General features: G+C 45.8%; 1 protein-coding gene across 2 annotated transcripts in view; it reads right to left on the reverse strand.

Annotated features, from left to right (window-relative positions):
• Positions 1–20,791, reverse strand: part of LOC143997346 (uncharacterized) — a 159,992-nt gene that overhangs the window by 58,844 nt on the left and 80,357 nt on the right. For both annotated transcript variants that reach the window (XM_077492927.1, XM_077492926.1), the window contains 2 exons: positions 13,673–13,827; positions 10,550–10,712 (listed from right to left, as the gene is read on the reverse strand). In XM_077492927.1, coding sequence (XP_077349053.1) covers positions 10,550–10,712; positions 13,673–13,827 — 318 coding nt within the window. The remainder of the gene's footprint in view (positions 1–10,549; positions 10,713–13,672; positions 13,828–20,791) is intronic.

Consider the following 20,791-nt stretch of genomic DNA (forward strand, 5'->3'; position numbering starts at 1 on the left):
TTCTGTGCATTGGTCCCCCTGCCTCCGCTGTGTGTGCGATTTTATTATCAAAGTTGCAGCACATCGCAGGCAGATTTGGGGTGCCTTTGGCAGCGGAAAAGACTGAAGGCCCGACGATGGGACTCAGTTTTTTGGGTATAGTTATTGATGCAGAGGCAATGGAGTGTAGACTGCCCAGGGGGAAGTTGGAAGATCTGCAGAACAAAATTCGGGGTATCCAAGGACTGCGGAAAGTTCAGTTGAGGGTGCTGCAGTCGCTAATGGGTAAGTTGAATTTCGCCTGCAGGATAATCCCAGTTCTGCCAACGGCTGGGATCAAGGCACCTAAGCATTTTGTTAGGCTCAACGAGGAGCACAGGGAGGACCTGCGTGTATGGTACGAGTTTCTGGAGTCATACAACGACAGGTCAGTATGGATGTCAGGCCCGGAGTAATTTTGACGTGGAGTTAGCTACGGATGCTGCAGGATCCACAGGTTATAGGGCCTTCTTTCGAGGACAGTGGAGTGCGGGGCCTTGGCCTCAATCCTGAGTGGCAGCTGGGTTTACACGGAACCTAGTACTATTGGAAATGTTTCCAGTAGTGCTGGGATGGAATTATGGGGGGAGGCTTGTCGAGATCTGAAATTGAAACTGAACTGCGACAACATGGGGGTGGTCCAAGTGATCAACCGCATGTCGGCGTCGTCACTGCCGGTTATACGGCTGTTGCGTAGGGTGGTTTTGAGGTGTCTGCATTTAAACATTTTCATCTAAGCTGTTCACATTCCGGGGGCAGACAATAACCTGGCTGACACACTGTCTCGATTTCAGTGGGACAGGTTCAGAGAGCTGGCCGTGGGCGCGGAGAAGGAGGGACTTCCTTGCCCGGACTGGATTTGGGAGCTGGCATTGGGAGTCGCCGCGGGATGGATTCGCCGGTCTGTGAGTGAGGCTACGTGGGTGTACTACAACAAGGTTTGGCAGGGGTGGTCATTGCTCGTACAGGAGGCCGGTATTGGGATGGACAGGGAGGTAAGGTTGTTGGTGTTATACTTTGTGGCCCAACACATGGAAAGTGGGGGTTCAGTATCGGCCATCGAACGAAAGATGGCGGGCATGTCCTTCCTATTCAAGTTGATGGGGGGGAAGATGCAACAAAGGATTTCTGGGTGAGGCAGGCACTAAAGGGTTTTAAGAAAGGTCACAAACAATTGGATACGAGGCGCCCTGTCATGTTTGCCAATCTGCGGGCTATTTGTGGGAGGTTGGGAGTGGTGTGCACCTCTAATTACGAAGTGCGTTTGTTCACAGCAGTCTTTTCACTTGCATTCTATGGGGTGTTTAGGATAGGGGAGTTGGTGAGCCTGTCCCAGGGAATGGCAGGAGGTATTTTGGAGAGGGAAGTACCTTTGGAGGAGGATAGGGTGTGTTGTAGGCTTCGTAGGTCCAAGACGGACCAAAAAGGTAAAGGGGTGGACATATGGCTGTTTGCACTGCCAGGTTCTGAGGTGTGCCCGGTAGGAGCGGTGTGGGAATTTCTGAAGGTCGGAACACCTGGGGGAGGACATTGTTATGCCATGAGGACGGGTCCTACTTATCCAAGTTCCAGTTTGTTTCAGTGTTTAGAAAATGCTTGACAATGGCGGGCTTTGACGGGGCACAGTACGCTTCACACTCCTTCCGCATTGGGGCGGCTACCGAAGCTGCCAGATGTGGGTTGGATGAGGTGGTGGATTTTTAGGTGGGAATCAAGGAGGTCTCATTCTTATATTAGGCCCCACATGGTGATTGAATAAAAATAAATAAATAAAGGGGAGGGGTGAGCAGTAGGGGTTTATGAAGGAATTGTGTCCATATGTATGAAGGCATAATGGGTATTGCTACCTTTTTTGTTATCATCTCGTTTCAGATGGAGGTCCACAGCGCCTCGTCTGGATCATTGGGCACTCTTATGTGTGTTGGGGGGCCAGGAGAGGAGATGCTAGGCCCGATGGCCGACAGTTGGGCATTTCTCGGAGGGAAGCTTATTTGCGATGGTTGAGGGTGCCGGGGATTAAATGGGAGGGGGTAGCACGGGATGTGATGCGGTAAGCTAGTCTGGACAGACTGCTGGATGTCTTGGTATTACATACGGGGGCAATGACTTGGGGTTTCACCCGGTCAGGAATCTGATCGCCGGCATCAAGGCAGATTTTTTGCAGTTCAGGGAGTCTTTTCCGGACACGGTGTTGATATGGTCGGACATCGTGGCAAGGACAGTTTGGAGATGGGTCAGGTCAGTGGAGATGATTCAGAAGATGCAGATTCGTGTAAACAAATTGGTGGGGCGGTTTGTGGTCAAGCATGGAGGTATAAGGTTTAGACATATGGAGCTGGAGAAGAATGTTGGGCTTTACTTGAGGAAGGATGGAGTTCATCTTTCTGATGTAGGGAGCGACCTATGGACACTGGGACTAAAGGACAGGATTTAAAGGGCTTTGATGGTGGGTAGGAGTCCTCAAGAGTAAGGTAGTCCCCCTTTCAGGCTGTGGCGGTGTTGCTTGTTGGTCTCTGATGGTGGCGGTAAATGTACGTGAGGAAAACGGGGTGTGGGGCTCATCTCAGGATCAGCCCCTCCGATGTATTCCAGCAAGGGGGCTGGAATTTGGTAACGGTGGCACTGCGGGGCAGTGAGTGTATACGAGCGTTACAGCTGAAGGTTAACAGGTTTAAAATAGTCCCGCAGTGGATGGTGTTATATTCATATAGAAAAGGTGGGTCGCCGTCAGAGACCAACAGACTGGGTTAAAAAATTTATGATGGGTGTGGTTTATATGGTTGATGTTTATATATTTATATTGGAGTTATTTTGGTTGAATTGTTTTAATAAAGGCTGTTATGGCCAGTTATACTCCAAAAGCAAGGTGTGGTCTCAGTTATTTTAGGGGAGTAATAAGGGGAAGGGGAGTATAGGTGCATAACAGTTAGAGATGGGGGTCATTTGTCTTAGCCCTTGTACACACGATCGGAGATTCCGATGACCAAATCCGGAGATCTGGCTTTAATTAAAATAAAGATTATTCATGAGATCACAAGAAATAATAAAGAAAGAAGTTTGTGTGAATATGAGCAGCAAAACAACTTAATTCTTCTAGCATTATAAAAAAAGAAGAGAATGCATTGAAAGATTTAAAAATTATCTGTGCGACGAATGTGTAATCTCCATTACGAACGCTAGTTTTGCGAGACCAAGCGGGTCCGTCTCGTACTTAATTCTGAGCATGCATGTTTTTTTTCACGTCGGAATTGCATACGCACGATCGGAATTTCCGATAGAAACTTTTTCCGTCTGAAAAATTGAGGACCTGCTCTCAATCTTTTGCGGGTGGAAATTCGGCCAGCAAAATTGCGATGGAGCATACACACGGTCGCATTTTCCAACGAAAAGCTATCATCGGTCTTTTGCTACCCGAAATTCCGACCATGTGTATGCAGCATTACAGTATGCATTAAAAAACAGGGGTTTAGTCTGCACACATTTGCAAATGCATGGGTAATCTACAGGCCCCAGAAGGCACACTGTTACCTGTAGTTCCTATCTCTGACTAATGAGAGACTCCACAATGGAAGCACATGCATTCTGATGGGATAAATGGAGGGCAGATGAGCTGGAGGTAGCCCACCCCTCCTTAAAGGTACAGGGACATGCTGCACACCCAGCATATAGCACCATAGCTACAAAGGGGGCAGTGCGTTGCCTGACCTAAACAACAAGCATACAAAAAGTGAGCAGCTGCCCCATCTATAACTGGACTTACAGCAAGGAGCATTGGAGGGCAACAAAATGAGAAAAAACAACCAAGGAAAAAATCCAAGCTCTACTTACTGACCAGCTTGAGACCAACCAAATTAACCTGTCTAACAGTATGCATTAAAGACAGTAGAAGATAGTAACTACAGGTAACAAGGTGTCTCCCGGGGCCTGTAGCTTACACATGCATTTGCAAATGTGTGCATACTAAACCCCTGTTTTTAATGCATACTCTTAGGCCGCGTACACACGCGGGGACTGTTCGCCCAACTTTGTCCGTCAAACAGTTTCAGCAAACAGTCCGCTCAAAATTAGCATGGACGGACATGGCCACACACGACGAACGAACAGTTTGCTGAAACCGTGCGCGATGACGTGAACGGCACGTACGACGGGACGAAAAATACGACGTCCTATACACTGCATTATAACTTTCGGCGTGTAAATCCTTTCTGAGCATGGGCGGAACTTAGTTTGACGAACAAGCCTACACACGAGGGGACTGTTCGCTGAAACAAAGTTTCAGCGGACAGTTTTTCGGAAATTCCGAAAAACCTTGTTCAGCGGACTGTTCGCTGAAACTGTCCGCTGAAAGCCCACACACGAGCGGACTGTCCGCCGAAACACTGTTCAGCGGACAAAGTTGGGCGAACAGTCCCCGCGTGTGTACGCGGCCTTAGACAGGTTCATATGGTTGGTCGCAAGCTGGTTGGAAAGTAGAGCTTTGATTTTTCCTTGGTTGTTTTTTGTCATTTTGTTGCCCTCCAATGCTCCTTGCTGTAAGGTTAGTTATAGATGGGGGCAGTGGCTCACTTTTTGTATGCTTGTTGTTTAGGTCAGGCAACGCACTGACACCTTTGCAGCCATGGTGCTATATGCTGGGTGTTCAGTGTGTCCTTGTACCTTTAAGGAGGGGTGGGCTCCCTCCAGCCCTTCTGCCCTCCATCTATCCAATCAGAATGCATGTGCTTCCATTGCGGAGTCTCTCATTAGTCAGAGATAGGAACTACAGGTAACAGGGTGCCCTGCCAGGGCCTGTAGCTTATGCATGTATTTGAAAATGTGTGCAGACTAAACCCCTGTTTTTAACGCATACTGTTAGACAAGTTCATTTGGTTGGACGCAAGCTGGTCGGTAAGTAGAGCTTGGATTTTTCCTTGGTTGTCTTTTGTCAATTCTAGAATAGGTATGGGGAATGTGGGAAAAGAACATGTAATCTTAACTGGATGGGTTAAGTCCACGCCATACATCAATCAGATTGTGGTATTGCAACATTTTAGCCAGTTTTGACCCAACTTTAGGGTAGTGTCTAGGAGAAGGTGAGGAACACCTAGTTTTGTCAAAGATAGAGTCCAGGGCTACATTGGAGTCTCCCCCAAAAAGCACCATTCCCCCCAAATCTGGGGACACAGCATGCAGTAAAGTACAAAAGAAGGACAATTGACCTGAGTTAGGGGCATAGTAAGCAATTAAAGTGACCAGGGTACCCTCCTGATGCCCAAATAGAACTAGGTAGCGTCCTTTTGGTTCGCAAGTCCTCTTTTCTAGTGAAAAGGAGACCCGCTTGGAGAAGCAGACTGCCACTGCCCCTGTTTTACCCGGACCGTTCGTTAGGTAAAAATGGGGTTAATTATGGTGCAGAAAGCTTGGGTTGTAATTCGGTGGGAAGTGCATATCTTGGAGGAAAAGCACATCTGCGTGTGGGGATTTATAATGTTGAAAGGCCATCCTGCGTTAGACTGTGGAATTCAGCCCCTGAACATCGTGGGTTATAAATTTAATGGGGGGCTTAGTTGCAGAGTTCACCATGGTGCATACAGGAAAATTAAGTCTCACTTACCAGCGTCCCCCAAGATTACAGTCAAACTCCCCGGTTTGTAAAGCCCTCCTGCAGACTGAAGCTCGGTATCAAGGGGACCACAAGCATGGAAACAAGAACAGAAAAAGAGAAGAAAAGGGAAAGTACAGAGAGAAAAGAAAGAGAAGCTCAGAACACTATCAAGATTAAAGCGTTCCTGTGTACAAGAAAACGGGACAGATTATTAATTGTCAGAACAGTTGCTAAAACAAAATGAACAAATAACCCTAGGGTAAACCCCTTGTGGTCGACAAATGTCATCCCGGGCTGAGGGAAAGGCCCAGTAGTATTTTAAATTCTTGGCTATAAGAGGTTGTAACAAGAGCTTCATTGCTCTGCGTTTCTGAACAGTGGCTGGTGAAATGTCTGCGAAAATCTGGATGTTGTGGTCACGCAGCTGCAGATCAGCTATTTCCCTGCCTCTGGCAATTACATGCTCCTTCCCGCCATAGTAATGGGGCTATCCTATGATGTCTCATGGCAAGCCATCATCTTGGGGGCTCGATGGGCTCTGTCCAATTTCAACTTGTGGGAAGGTATATCCGGGATCAGGTGTAAAATAAGTTCTTTAATTATAGTTTCAGAATCTGTGAAGGACTCTGGGATGCTACAGGCCCTGAAGTTGTAGCGGTGAGATACAAATGTCATGCTGGAGGTATTTAAAACAAATGCATTGTTCATATTGTTTATGCATATTTGATTCACTATTGCTACAGCATACTTACTGTCTCCGCATCTCAATTTTGGCGTTTTATCCAATAAATCCAGCCATAGATGGGTCCCTCCTAAATGGGCTTTGAACTATGTATGGGCAGGCTGACTAGCATGTCAGATTTTTAGAATGCGATTATTTCCAGTGGTTATAGCCACTAGCAATAATCACTGTGTTCTAGCAGCAGGGATGGCTCCCAGTGCTCTCCCACCGGGAGAACACAATAGCTCTGCGGGAAGCATTCGAATCAAGCTAATTTTTTTCCTTGCAACTTGTGGCTGCAGGAAAGAAAACTGTATCATCTATGGCCAGCTTAACTTTTTACTGGTTCCTAGCAATCTGTGAGATGATTGAAAATTGCTCACTGGAGACACAGTACACTGTATCGACTGGCTATGCATAGAAAAGGATCTTGTATATGTAACAAGTGTGCTGGACAGTCTCTGGGTGGAGTTAATTTGCACTAAAATAGCAAATCTGGCCTGATTAGTGGAACCACCCAAGACAAGATAAATAAACCGAGGGCGTGAGAAAGTGAGCCTACAAATGAAAAGGCAAGCATGAAGGGTCATAAACTGTTTAATGCCCTGTGGCATCAAGCAACAAGATTATTTGTTTATTATTATAGGTGTTGTTTTAAGTACACACTGTACTATAATGATTTCTCAGTTGAGCTGTTGCAAGGCCAAAAGCTATTGCTCTTCTGATGTTGAGCATTACTTAAATAAAAAAGTCTGTTAGCCAGTCAGTGCTGGTTATCACACACAGAGCTTTTCAAATTGTTGGAAGATCTCCTTGAGAGTGACGAAGGAGAAAGTAGAAATTACAGAATGAGAGTTGTGGTCACCAAAGGAGAGAACCATAGAAAGACCGTAGCTGTTGCAACTCACTTAAGACAATTATGTATTACTCTGCCATCAATGCTGTCAACATTGGGGAGATACTGTATCTGGCCACTTATGGCCACCTATATTACATGTATACCCAGATTTCACTGGGTTTACACAAGAATCTGAGTTTTAAAGCTGATTTGTAGCCGCATCAAAGTTTATAAAAATACACCGATCAGCCAAAACAGTATGAAGACCCATTTAATATTGAATAGGTCCCCCTTTTACCAGCAAACAGCTCTGACCCACTAGACCTCTGAAAGTATGCTATAGTATCTGGCACCAAGTCAGCAGCAGATCCTTTAAGTCCTGTAAGTTGCAAGGTGGGGCCTCTATGAATCAGACTTGTTTTTCCAGCATCTCACAGATGCTCAATGAACTGAAATTAATTGAGATCTGGAGAATTTGTCAACCTCATTGTTGTGTTCCTCAAACCATTCCTGAACCCTTTTTTGCAGTGTGGCCAGGTGCATTACCCTGCTTAACCACTTCAATACCAGGCACTTAAACACCTTCCTGCCCAGACCAATTTTGAGCTTTCAGCGCTGTCACATTTTGAATGACAATTGCGCGGTCATGCTACACTGTACCAAAATGAAACTTTTATCATTTTTTTTCCCACAAATACAGCTTTCTTTTGGTGGTATCTGATCACCTCTACGGTTTTTATTTTTTGCTAAACAAATAAAAAAATAGTGAAAATTTTGAAAAAAAATGTTTTTTTTTTGTTTCAGTTTCAAAACTTTGTAAATAAGTACGTTTTCTCCTTCACTGATGGGCACTGATAAAGCGGCACTGATGGGCACCCATGATGTGGCACCAATGGAGTGGCACTGATGAGGTGGCATTGATGGACACTGATATGTGGCACTGATAGGCGGCACTGATGGGTACCGATAGGTGGAACTGATGGGTGGCACTGATAGGCGACACGGATGGGCACTGATAGGTGGCACAAATTGGCACTGATAGCTGGCACGGATGGGCATGGATGGGCGGCACAGATGGGCATGGATAGGCGGCACAGATGGGCATGGATGGGCACTGATAGGTAGCACAGGTGGGCACTGATAGGCAGCACAGGTGGGCACTGATAGGCGGCACAGGTGGGCACTGATAGGCGGCATTGTATTATGTTGTACTGTACTAATGGATGCCAATCAGTGCCAAACAATAATGCATGCCAATCAGTGATGCCCATTGTGGGCACTGATTGGCATCCTTTGTGGGCACTGACTGGCATCCCTGGTGGTTTAGGGAGGATTACCTTGTCCTGGGCATCCCTGGTGGTCTGGTGGCGTCCCTGGTGGTCCAGTGTGGGCATCCTCGGTGGGGGGGGGGGCTGCGCTGATAATCGATCATCATAGACCCCCCCGTCAGAGGAGCAGCTGATCGGCTCTCCTCTACTCGCGTCTGACAGACGCGAGTGAGGAAAAGCCAATCACCGGCTCTTCCCATTTACACTGTGATCAGCTGTGATTGGACACAGCTGATCATGTGGTAAAGAGTCTCCATCGGAGACTCTTTACCGAGATCGTAGTTGCAGGGTGTCAGACTGACACCCCGCAACAACGATCGCCGCGATGCGCGCCCCCGGGGGTGCGCAGCGGCTCAAAATCCTGATCACATCATATGACGTCTGATCAGGATTATGAAACCACTTTGCAGCCGTCAATTGCCTATAGGGCGGACGGCAAGTGGTTAAAGAAGCCACTGCCTTCAGGATATACCATTTCCATGAAGGGGTGTACTTGGTCAGCAACAATGTTTAGGTAGGTGGTACATATCAAAGTAACATCCACATGAAAGGCAGGACCAAGTTTTCCCAGCAGAAAATTGGCCAAAGCATCACAGTGCCTCCGCTGGCTTTTTTCTTCCCATAAGGCATCCTGGTGCCATCTCTTCCAAAGGTAAGCAAAACAGATGCAATCAACCATCCACATCATTCCAACATGATTCATTAGACCAGTCTACCTTCTTCAATTGCTCTGTGGTCCAGCTTTGATGTTCACATACCCACTGAAGGTGCACACGAGTCAGCTATACAGCCCCATACACAACAATCTGCGATGCCCACTTTTTCTGATTTTAACACATCAACTTCGAGGACAATATGTTTACTTGTTGCCACATACAAGGGGTCTTCAAAAAGTTTCTGCACTTTTTTATATTTATTAGAGCTAAGAAAAGCATGAAAACTTTTTGAAGAACCCTCATATATCCCATTGAGATCCAGATGCCATTGTAACAAGATAATGTTATTCACTTTACCTGTCAGTGATCTTAATGTTATGGCTGATCAATGTATATTACACACACACCTTATACCTGCTCAATATAATAAGTGAAAAGCAGGAGAATGTCAGTGGTCACTGCCTGCAGCATTCCTTGTAAGACAGGACACTGCAGCAGCCACGGGAACACCTGCAGCTCACATCAGCATTACAACATATCAGCATAATGCTATCAGATCCTAGGGTGGATTGTGCATTCTATGCATTAAGATAAAAACCTCCTGTGTGCAGCAGCCCCCTTCAGCCCCTCTAATACTTACCCGAGCCCCACCTAGATCCAGAGATGTTGTAGGAGTGTCTTGGCTGCCCGGGACTCCCCTCCTCGTTGGCTGTGACAGCAGCGCTGCGCCATTGGCTCCCACTGCTGTCAATCAAAGTCAGTCTGCCAATGTGGAGAGAAAGGGGGTGGGGTAAAGCCGCTGCTCCATGTCTGAATGGACACAGGAAGCTGTGGCTCGGCTATGGTGCCCCCACAACAAGCTACTTGCTGTGGGGGCACTTAACAGGAGGGAGGGGCCAGGAGCACCGAGGAGGGAACCGAGAAGAGGAGGATCCAGGCTGCTCTGTGCAAATACACAGAGGAGGTAAGTAACTAAGTATGACATGTTTGTTATTTTTAACTAAAAAAAAATGAGACTTTAGTATCACTTTATTGGTTGGGCAGAATATGTGTACAGTGGGAAATGCTATATGCCCTCCGCACTGCTTATAGTTACCTTCCATTTACATCCCCTACTCTCCATTTGCTTGCCACAGCCAAATACCTGGTACATTCAAGTATGGGTGAAGGTGTCTGTTTACACAATTCAGTAGCTCAAGCTACAATTTACACACACAATGAGCAGTGAATCACGCCCCTCAAACTGTATACAGATAGATCTGCCTGACAAACAACTACACAACTAGACAACGGAATATCTAATTGAAAACAAGCCTTGAGAATTCCACCTAGCTGTGTCCTCCTTACGAGAAGGGTTGACTAAGGGATGTGCAGAGAGGTTTTTGGCCACTTTTAGTTACCTACCTCTTCAAGTTGTTTAGTGGTTTCCGATATCCGAGCTAGAAAGTGGGCATTTTCTTTGGTTAGACGTCCACAGTCTTCTGCCAATTTGTTCCTCAAATATTTATCTTCATCAGCTGCCAGCTGCTTTTCTTTCAGCTGAGTACGTAATTTTTCTGCTTCTTTGCTAAAAACAGTACATTAGTATGTTAGTTCAAAGTTAGTCTAAAAGTCTGAAGACCCAGGAGTGACCCATCTATTTTCCAAGCCAGAGTGTATGACATCATCATACTGGGCATGCAACATCATGCTTACCTAGGCAGTTCTGGAGCCTCCACACATTCCTGAGTGTAGGAGACTTCCCATGGCCACTGCAACCACAGAATAATGTGTGGAAGTTGCCAATTATCTTTTAAGAACAATATCAGCGTGAACTTCATCCTGCCACCCTCTGCTTCACATTATAGGGGCGATTTTCAAAAATTGGAGCACTCAGAATCTGGTGAAGATGTGCTTAGAAACCAATCAGCTTCTAACTTTAACTTGTTCCATTAAGCTTTGACAATAAAATCTGGAAGCTGATTGGTTAGTATGCACAGCTGCACCGGTTTTAGTAAATCTCCCCCATGTGTCTTCATTTGTTAAATACGTTGTTCTGAGTGGAAGGATGTGACAGTGAATGGACATTTTTACAAGAAAAACATCTAAAATACAGAAGTTGCCACAACCAACTTATCACAAGCTTTGCTGGACAACCTAATGATTCACCAGCCAGGAACAATTATGCAGTCAATGAAATCAGAACTCCTGACCTGCATACTTGTTTTGGGTCATTGACTCCGAAGTAGACCTTTACCCCTTTTCTAATGTTCTCCTCTCATGCCTCCTCCCCCTCCCTATAACATACCTCCCAACTTTCTGAGATGGGAATGAGGGACACCTATTCGAAAAATACTGTAGGCATAGGACACACCCCCTGCAACACCCTTAAAGGAGAATTATACATAAAAAGATTGGTTAAACCCACAAGTGCTTTTTTTCCCACTACTATTCCTTTATATTGGCGTCTGAAGTTTTCAAATGCAGCCATTTGGAAAATGGATGAAGAGGGACAAATGAGGAGAAATGAGGGACAGGGGCACTATGTTCCAAATGAGGGTCAGTCCCTCAAAATCAGGGGCAGTTGGGAGCTAGGCTATAACACAATTACTAACAAAAAAAAAATATTTTAAATGTAAATACTTTTTTTTTATCCTAAATTTCCAGGTCCTTAACTCTTGCCTAGCTGAAGACGACTCAGACCTTGTGCATCCCTTACGGCGTTTCTGCACATTCCACCTGGTTGCTCCCACCCTGTCCTCTCCTCCACCTGGCTGCTCCCACCCTGTCCTCCCTGCCACCTGGCTGCTCCCACCCTGTCCTCCTCTCCACCTGGCTGCTCCCACCCTGTCCTCCCCTCCACTTGGCTGCTCCCACCCTGCCCTCCACTCCACCTGGCTTCTCCCACCCTGTCCTCCCCTCCACCTGGCTTCTCCCATCCTGTCCTCCCCTCCACCTGGCTGCTCCCACCCTTTCCTCCCTTCCACCTGGTTGCTCCCACCCTGTCCTCTCCTCCACCTGGCTGCTCCCACCCTGCCCTCCACTCCACCTGGCTTCTCCCACCCTGTCCTCCCCTCCATCTGGTTTCCCCTATCCTGTCCTCCCCTCCACCTGGCTGCTCCCACCCTTTCCTCCCTTCCACCTGGTTGCTCCCACCCTGTCCTCTCCTCCACCTGGCTGCTCCCACCCTGTCCTCCCTGCCACCTGGCTGCTCCCACCCTTTCCTCCCCTCCACCTGGCTGCTCCCACCCTGTCCCCCTCCACCTGGCTACATCCCCCCTGTCCTCTCCTCCATCTGGCTGCTCCCACCCTGTCCTCTCCTCCATCTGGCTGCTCCCACCCTGTACTCCCCTCCACCTGCCTGCATCTACCCTGTCCATCCCTCCACCTGGCTGCTCCCACCCTGTCCTCCCCTCCACCTGACTGTATTCACCCTGTCCTCCCCTCCACCTGGCTGCTCCTACCCTGTCCTCCCCTCTACCTGGCTTCTCCCACTCTGTCCTCCCCTCCACCTGGCTGCTCCCACCCTGTCCTCCCCTTCACCTTACTGCATCCACCCTATCCTCCCCTCCACCTGGCTGCGTCCACCATGTCCTCCCCTCCACCTTACTGCATTCATCCTGTCACCCCCCCCCCCCACCTGGCTGCAACCACCAATACTTTTTCAAGACACTGTGTATTTATATGTGTGTGTGTATCACCACATTTCTGCATCTAAAATACTGCCATTACTGTCCATTACTCTGGGACAACAGGAATGCTGTCACTGGCCACTGGCAGTGACAATCTGGTTCTGATAACAGGCGACGTAACAAGTGACAAGCCCCATCTGAAGGCAGGCGACGGTGGTAAGTGACATGCTCAGGGCTCCCACTGATTCTTCATTATGATGAATTGAACTATTTCATTTTATATTACAATGTAATAATAGAAATAATGCGCTTCAATCATCCTGACACCATATTAACCATAGTGCCGTGCTGATTGAAGCACCAACACCAGCCATTTCCCCGATAAATTTCCCACACATTTTTTTGCAGTGTTCCCTCCAAGATTAGACTCTGGATCTACATCTGAATTACATGCTGCCAAAGTTTAGAAATAGGAGGGAATGTTCGAAAGCATAAAATTGCATTCTTGAGTATCGCATGCCATTGAAAATGTATGTGTATTGACAAAAAAAAAATTCCCATTCCTCAACAAGAATTGAGCAGGTATCACTGTCCAGTTGGCTGTGAACTAAGGTAAATCTGGGGAGGCAAAAGTAAATAATAATGAATAAGACTTAGATATAGTACAGGTTGGAGGCAAAGAGGATATATATAACTGCTCAAATTCTGTAAGTGGCCAATGAATAGCAGTTTTCGGTATCAGAAAGTGATAAAAACTCTGTAATTGAAGATAAAGGAACCAAAGGCCCCTCATCTGGCCATGCTTAGCTTGAAATTGTAAAATTGAGAGAAATGTATCTTCTATAAGCTCCTATACTTTTATTCTGAGTGGTTATCCTTAAAAGCCATAATGCAATTTCATTTTAATAAAACATACCGCAGCTGGAAAACAATCCGCTCCTGCACAGACTGAGCTGTAGCTACATACTGCTCTTCAAGCTGAAGTATGGTGGCTTGTACCGATAGACATTCAGACCTCTTCTCTGTCAGTTGTGCCTCCACAGTTTCATGTTGCTTTGTCTGTTCCTGAAGCTAAAGCATGAAAAAATCCAAATTTAGATAAAGCTATCAAGACCAATGTACTGTTTAATTTCTTATTTTTACACAAAAAATAAAGATTTATTATAAACTTAGCATTTTGAAGGAAGTCTGCTCAATATTAATTTTGGACCTAAGAAGGTCTGTAAGAATGTAAAAATATAGAAAATAAACTGCTGCAGAAATAGGTCTCTTTCAGATGGGCAGTTAGGGGATGGTAAAAACAGGCTCCTGCTCTTTCCATCCAAGATAATGTCCAGGCTCTGGTGGAATGTGCTGTAATTCCTTCTGGAAGTATTTTATTTTGTGATAGATAAGTATGTGTTATTGCTTCTTTTATTCATCTAGCAATGGTGTTTTTTGCACAGGAAAATACATATACTTATGTGCGCTCTATCAGCTGGATGGAGAGAGTGGGCAGTTAAAAAACTCTCTGTAACAGGGAGTCCATGTTTGGAGGTTCATATGCAGCACAAGATGTAATGGTGGTCTCAGGTGACCTGACTGTGGATGGCTGCAGGCTCGTGACAAGCTAGAACCAGCTCTGTAGAACGCCAAACATAAAGGAGAACAGTGCCATCTAAGCCCTTGTACACACGGTCGGATTCTGTCCGTCGGATCTTGTCCGAAACTGTTGCATACACACGGTCGGACAAAGTTGTCGAAAAATCCGATCTTTCAGAACATGATGACGTAATTTAGTTACGATGGGACTACGTTCAGGCTAGTAGCCAATAGCTTTGATGTAGGAATTTGATCTGAGCATGCGTGGCACTTTGTCCGATCGAAATTCTCTACACATGATCGGAGTATGTCCTATCGGACCAGTTGGTCGGAAAATATTTCCAACATGTTGTAAAATTTGGTCCGACGGAAACAGTCCGATGCATACCACACACAGTCGGATTAATCCGACAACACGGTCCGATAGGACACATTCCGACGGATTCTCCGACCGTGTGTACTAGGGCTAAGTGAAACAATAATAAAACATTTTATTCTAAGACAGACAACTGGGAAATCACAAGCTCGTAGACATTACAGCACATGTAAAATGATTTAGGAGGTTCACCCACTCCTGGGGGAAGGAGGTAGGCTCGCAGATGGACAAACGATTGCCCGATGAAGGAGCCCCTGAGCCATTTGTAAGTGTCGGGAAGTGCTGGGAGCCATCAGAGCAGCCAGGATCATCAGCTGCCTCTCCAGCTGCAAGCCTACCGCAGGGGTGATTGAACCTCCTAAATCATTTTACATGCAGTGTAATCTCCACGATCTTGTGAGTTCCCAATTGTCTGTCTTGGAATAAAATGTTTTACCATTGCTGCACTTAGATGGCGCTGCTCTCCTTTGTGTTTTGGAATGGTGTTTTTTGGAAGACCATTTATCTCTTTTGGGTCCTGAGAAGAAGAACATTGCTGACATCTATCTCTATTTTTTTGTTCCTTCTAGACTATGAGGCCGCGTACACACGGGCGGACTGTTCGCCCAACTTTGTCCGCTGAACAGTGTTTGGGCGGACAGTCCGCTCGTGTGTGGGCTTTCAGCGGACAGTTTCAGCGGACAGTTGGACGGACAAGGTTTTTCGGAATTTCCGAAAAACTGTCCGCTGAAACCTTGTTTCAGCGAACAGTCCGCCCGTGTGTAGGCTTGTTCGTCAAACAAAGTTGCGCGCATGCTCAGAAAGGATTTTCACGCCGAAAGCTATAATGCAGTGTATAGGACGTCGTATTTTTCGTCCCGTCGTACGTGCCGTTCACGTCATCGCGCACGGTTTCAGCAAACTGTTCGTCCGTCGTGTGTGGCCATGTCCGTCCATGCTAAGTTTGAGCGGACTGTTTGCCGAAACTGTTGGACGGACAAAGTTGGGCGAACAGTCCGCGCGTGTGTACGCGGCCTCAGGCACTTTATTGCATCTAGCCTGTAATAAGTTTCCTCTTTTTGTTGGAAGCATTAGCAGACGGATGTTAAGATGATGGCCTGGGATCTGTGGAATGCTGAAGAAATATTAGGCAGAAAAGCTGGGTCTAGCTTCAAAATGATCTTATCCACAATGGTATGGTTCCAAGAAAGAAATTGTTTGGATTTTGCTAACTCTTCAAACAGATACTAGGAACACCAGCAGAAGTCTTTTGAGAGTTAGGATTTAATTGGGCAGTCTTCAATGGATTCAAAAGGAGGCTTCAAGAATCCTTGTAGGATCGTTGATAGATCCCAAGAATGAAAATTCCTTGAAGGTGGATAGTTTACCTCTAGCGATGGCGTATAGTAATCTATTGACCAAAGGATCCTCTGCCAACCTTGTGTCTAGGAAACAGGATGGTGCTGATACTTGTACTTGAGGGTACTGAATGATAATTTTGTATCTGCTCCTTCTTGTAGGAAATCTAAAATAGTTGGAATGAAAAATGTATCAGTCCTTCTACCCAGGCATCAAACTTTTTGCAATTTTTTTTGTCTATCACCAGGGTCATCTTTTCCTCCTAGCCAGCAGAGTGGCAATAACTTTTTCCGAACATTCCTTGTTTTTTCGTAACACCCTTTCAGTAGCCAAGCCATCTGTGGTTATTCGGGCTATGTTGGTTTGAGACCATAGTCTCCCTGGGCTCTATGATTTCTCGTTTAGCCACTACAGCATTGATTGCTTGACCTGCAGGCGATTGTGGACTGATGTCTCTAATGTCGTCATGCTTCCATCCCATTGGAAGAGGAGGAAGTTTTGTAAAGGTCTTCCAATTCAGGCATTGTCACGTACCTGAAGGGAGACTGAAATGACAAGATCGGCCTCTGAGAGTGGAACAGTGGGAGCCGAGGGACGGAAGGAACACGAGTGCCTGCAGATGTAGACCCAGAAACTTGTAGCAGAGGATGCGACCTTGGGAAGGCAGAGTGACCATCAGATTAGGAAGGGCAGCCATGGATCAGCTGAGTTTAAAGAGGCACTCTGCTTGGACTGCGGAACTGGGACATCAGGTGATGTAGAGTTTCTGGCAGGCTTGCAGCAGGAAGTCGCAGCTGGTCACAGTACCGTAGTCGCAGACACTCGGATGGCAGTGTTGAGCCAAGCATGGAACAGGAGCGAGGTCACTAAGATAGCCAGGTTCGGTAGCCGGCGGGCAGCAAGGTATCAAGGCATTAGGCAGAAGCAAGGTCAAATGGGAAGCTGGGATCAGGAACCAGTAATTAGGAGTAAAGCAGAGTCCAGAAGCAGGGTCAAGGAAAGCCAAGTTGAGCAACAGGTATCAAGCAGGAACGGACCAAAAACAACGTATGCTCTGAAGCAAGTACAAGACAGAAGCTATTGGCTACTGGCTATTGAACTTCCTTTTTCTAGTCCCATTGTACGTGTTGTACGTCACCACGTTCTTAACGATCGGACTATGGTGTGATCGTGTGTACGACAGTTTCAGCAGAACTCAGTTGGAAAAACTTTCGGAGTTTATTCCGACGGGAAAACCAGTGGTGTGTATGCAGCATAATGGTTTTCTTACAGGCATGCAGGTGTCAAAGTGAATCCAATCCTTCCACCATAGACATAAGCAGCTGGCAAAATCCTACCCAGGAAGTAACCAATACAGGGGAGGAGCTACATGTGGCGTCACCTGCGGCCATCTTTTTGGTGTACTGTTTGTACTATGAGCGCTCATCATACGCACTTATTATAAGTGCCAGACTTGTAAGTTCTTTTAATCCTTTTTAATAAATTCTATGTAATAGCAGAGAGCACTAGATGTTGCGTAATTGTATTCCTACATATACATTACAGATGGATTCCTATTGTTGTTGCTGATTGCCCATTGGAGGAATTGTGTCACCATATTGGGAAAGGTGCATTGAGACCACAATGGTCATAATATGGAGGTGAGCGGCTGCTTGAGTGTGTGGTGGAGAGATTGGATTCACATTGACACCTGCATGCCTGAATTGGAAGCACTTCCTCACAGTGGTTATTAATACATGGACTTTTAGAGTTTTTCAGTTTTATGGACTTATGAATTTCTTGATGAATTGATTTTATATTTTATAATTTAATATTTGTTTATGCTGCACTATTCTGGTTATTATATTCTTTTGAGGTGTTGTGTTTTGACCTTAGAGTGTTCAGCTTGCAATATACTAGTTTAAATGAAGGGATTTGCGCTGAATATACATTTTATTATTGTAAAAGTCTTGCATGGGATTGGGCCCATGTAGCCTCTGGGAGGATTGCTGTCATGCACCTAGAAATAATAGGTCCCGAAAGTGTCTTTGGTTGTTAAGTAAAACGTTGTGACTTCTTTCATTAACTTCTGCATTTTTTCTTTTGTCAAAAAGATTTTTTGGTCAATGGATACACAGAGCGTAGCTCTGGATCGAGCCCACATAAGTGTCCCCATAGTAAGTTGCTTGCTATGGGGGCACTCGGTGGGGGGAGGAGCCAGTGGGGAACTGAGAAGACGAGGTTTCGGACTGCTTTGTACAAAACTATTGCACAGAGCAGGTAAGTATAACATATTTGTTAGTTATTTAAAAAAAATTAGGTTTCCAATCACTTTAAAAATTTGCAAAAAAAAAAAAAAGTGTCTCCTGACACAACCAGCTCAGCAAATGTATGTATATCACTGAAAATGGTGAAGAAAATACAAGACCTTTTGCTATACAGATACTCAGTGACAGGAGAAGGTCATCCAGTGCCCAGGGTGAAGATGAGAATCCATGCCACCGATCCCTGCGCACCAAGCCCAAACATGGGGCTAACAGTGAAGAAAAAAAATTCTCTAGGTTGGTGGTGTCACTGAAAGGAAAACATGTCCCTGCATCTGTGGTGTCACTGGAAGGAAAAAAATACTGTGTCATTGGTGTTGCTAAGAGCAAAAATGATGCTGAATCAATATCAGTTGGGAAAAATGTCCCTGGAGCATATTGTATGTATTGGGCAGGTCTCAGGAGTCCAAATTGTCCAAATTGTGTTCTGCCAGGCCTCCCATTCAGGCTCCAGTCAGGATTCCTAATATCCAAACAATGGCCCCTGCTTTCACTTTTCTCGGCCTCAGAAGTGTGACTCTGACCATAGGGGCATTTTAAACTGACAGGGAAATCAGAAGAGGAGTCTCACTTGGAATTCCGGTGACATTTCTGACTAAAGTGATTGTAAATTCTTACATATACCCAGTGAAGTGACTAGCCATAGATGATACACAGAGATTAACCACATGCCGACCAGGCCATAGCCGAAAAACGGCTACAGAGCGGTCGGCTTATGGACGCCCTCCCAGAATCTTGCTTCCGCGTGCCTCCTGGGACAGCGGCCTGACAGCAGCCATTTACCACGTGATCTCTCCGTCAAATGACGGTGTCAAGTCCGGGTTCTTCTCTCCCCTCCCCATACCTATTGGTACAGTGTTTCAGCGGAGAGGGGAGAGATCAGGTGCAGCAGGTGCTGTGGGCTGGATGTGTACTGCCCACAGCGCTTATCTGTGCCCATTCAAGCCATCTATCCATCCCATCCATGCTCAGAAATACTCTCCCATCCATGCTCAGAAATAATCTCCTATCCATCCCATCCATGCTCAGAAATACTCATCCGTCCATCTCATCCATGCTCAGAAATACTCATCCATCCCATCCATGCTTAGAAATACTCATCCATCCATCCCATCCATACGCATCCATGCTCAGAAATACTCATCCATCCATGTCCAGCAATACTCATCCATCCATCCTCAGCAATACTCATCCATCCAAGCTCAGCAATACTCATCCATCCATGCATGCTCAGCCATCCATACTCAGCAATACTCATCCATCCATGCTCAGCAATACATATCCATCCATCCATCCATCCATACTCAGCAATAATCATCCATGCTCAGCAATACTTATCCATACATCCATGCATCCATCCATACTCAGCAATACTCATCCATCCATCTATGCTCAGCCACCTATACTCAGCAATACTCAGCAGCACTCATGCATCCTCAGCCATACCCAACTCAGCCATACCCACCCAGCCATACCCAACTCAGCCATCCCATCCATACTCAGTCATACCCAGCCATCCCATCCATACTCAGCCATACCCAGCCATCCCATCCATACCTAGAATTGCCCAGCCATCCCATCCACACTCAGCCATACCTAGCCAGCCATCCTATCCAAACCCAGCCAACCCATCCATACTCAGCCATCCCATCCATACTCAGCTATATGATATGCCTCAGATTATACGTTGGGTGGTTTTCTTTCCAAAATGGGGTAATTTTTTGGGCATTTCCATTGTCCTGGTGCTCCAGGGCCTTCAAAAGTGTAAGAAGTAGTCAAGAAATTATATGTGTAATTTATGCTCCAAGAACACCTGATGGTGCTCCCTCAATGTTGGGCCTCTGTATGTGGCCCACGCTGTGCAAAAGTCTTACACATGTGGTATTGCCATACTCAGGAGGAGTATTAGAATGTGTATTGGGGTGTAATTTGTGGTATTCATATGCTGTGTTTGAGAAATAACCTGCTAATATAACACTTTTGTGAAAAAAAAAGAAAAGAAAGAAAAAACCTTGATTTTTGCAAAGAATTGTGGGAAAAAAATTACAACTTCAAAAAAACTCACCATGCCTCTTTCTAAATACCTTGGAATGTCTACTTTCAAAAAAGGGGTAATTTGGGGGGTATTTGTACTGTCCTGGCTTCTTAGGGTCTCAAGAAATTAGCTAAGCCATCAGTACTTCAGGCGTGATCAATTTTCAGTGATTTGCACCATAGCTTGTGTACTCTATAATTTTCACACAGACCAAATAATATACACTGATTTGGATTATTTTTACCAAAGATATGTAGCAGTATAAAATTTGGCAAAAATGTACGAAGAAAAATTCTTAAAGGGGTTGTAAAGGTTCGTGCTTTTTCACCTTAATGCATCCTATGCATTAAGGTGAAAAAACACCTGGCACCCAGCCCCCCCAATTACTTACCTGAGCCCGTT

Source organism: Lithobates pipiens, unplaced genomic scaffold, assembly GCF_037356315.1.
Source record: "Lithobates pipiens isolate NorthernLeopardFrog02 unplaced genomic scaffold, aLitPip1_a1.2 Scaffold_19, whole genome shotgun sequence".
NCBI lineage: Eukaryota > Metazoa > Chordata > Amphibia > Anura > Ranidae > Lithobates > Lithobates pipiens.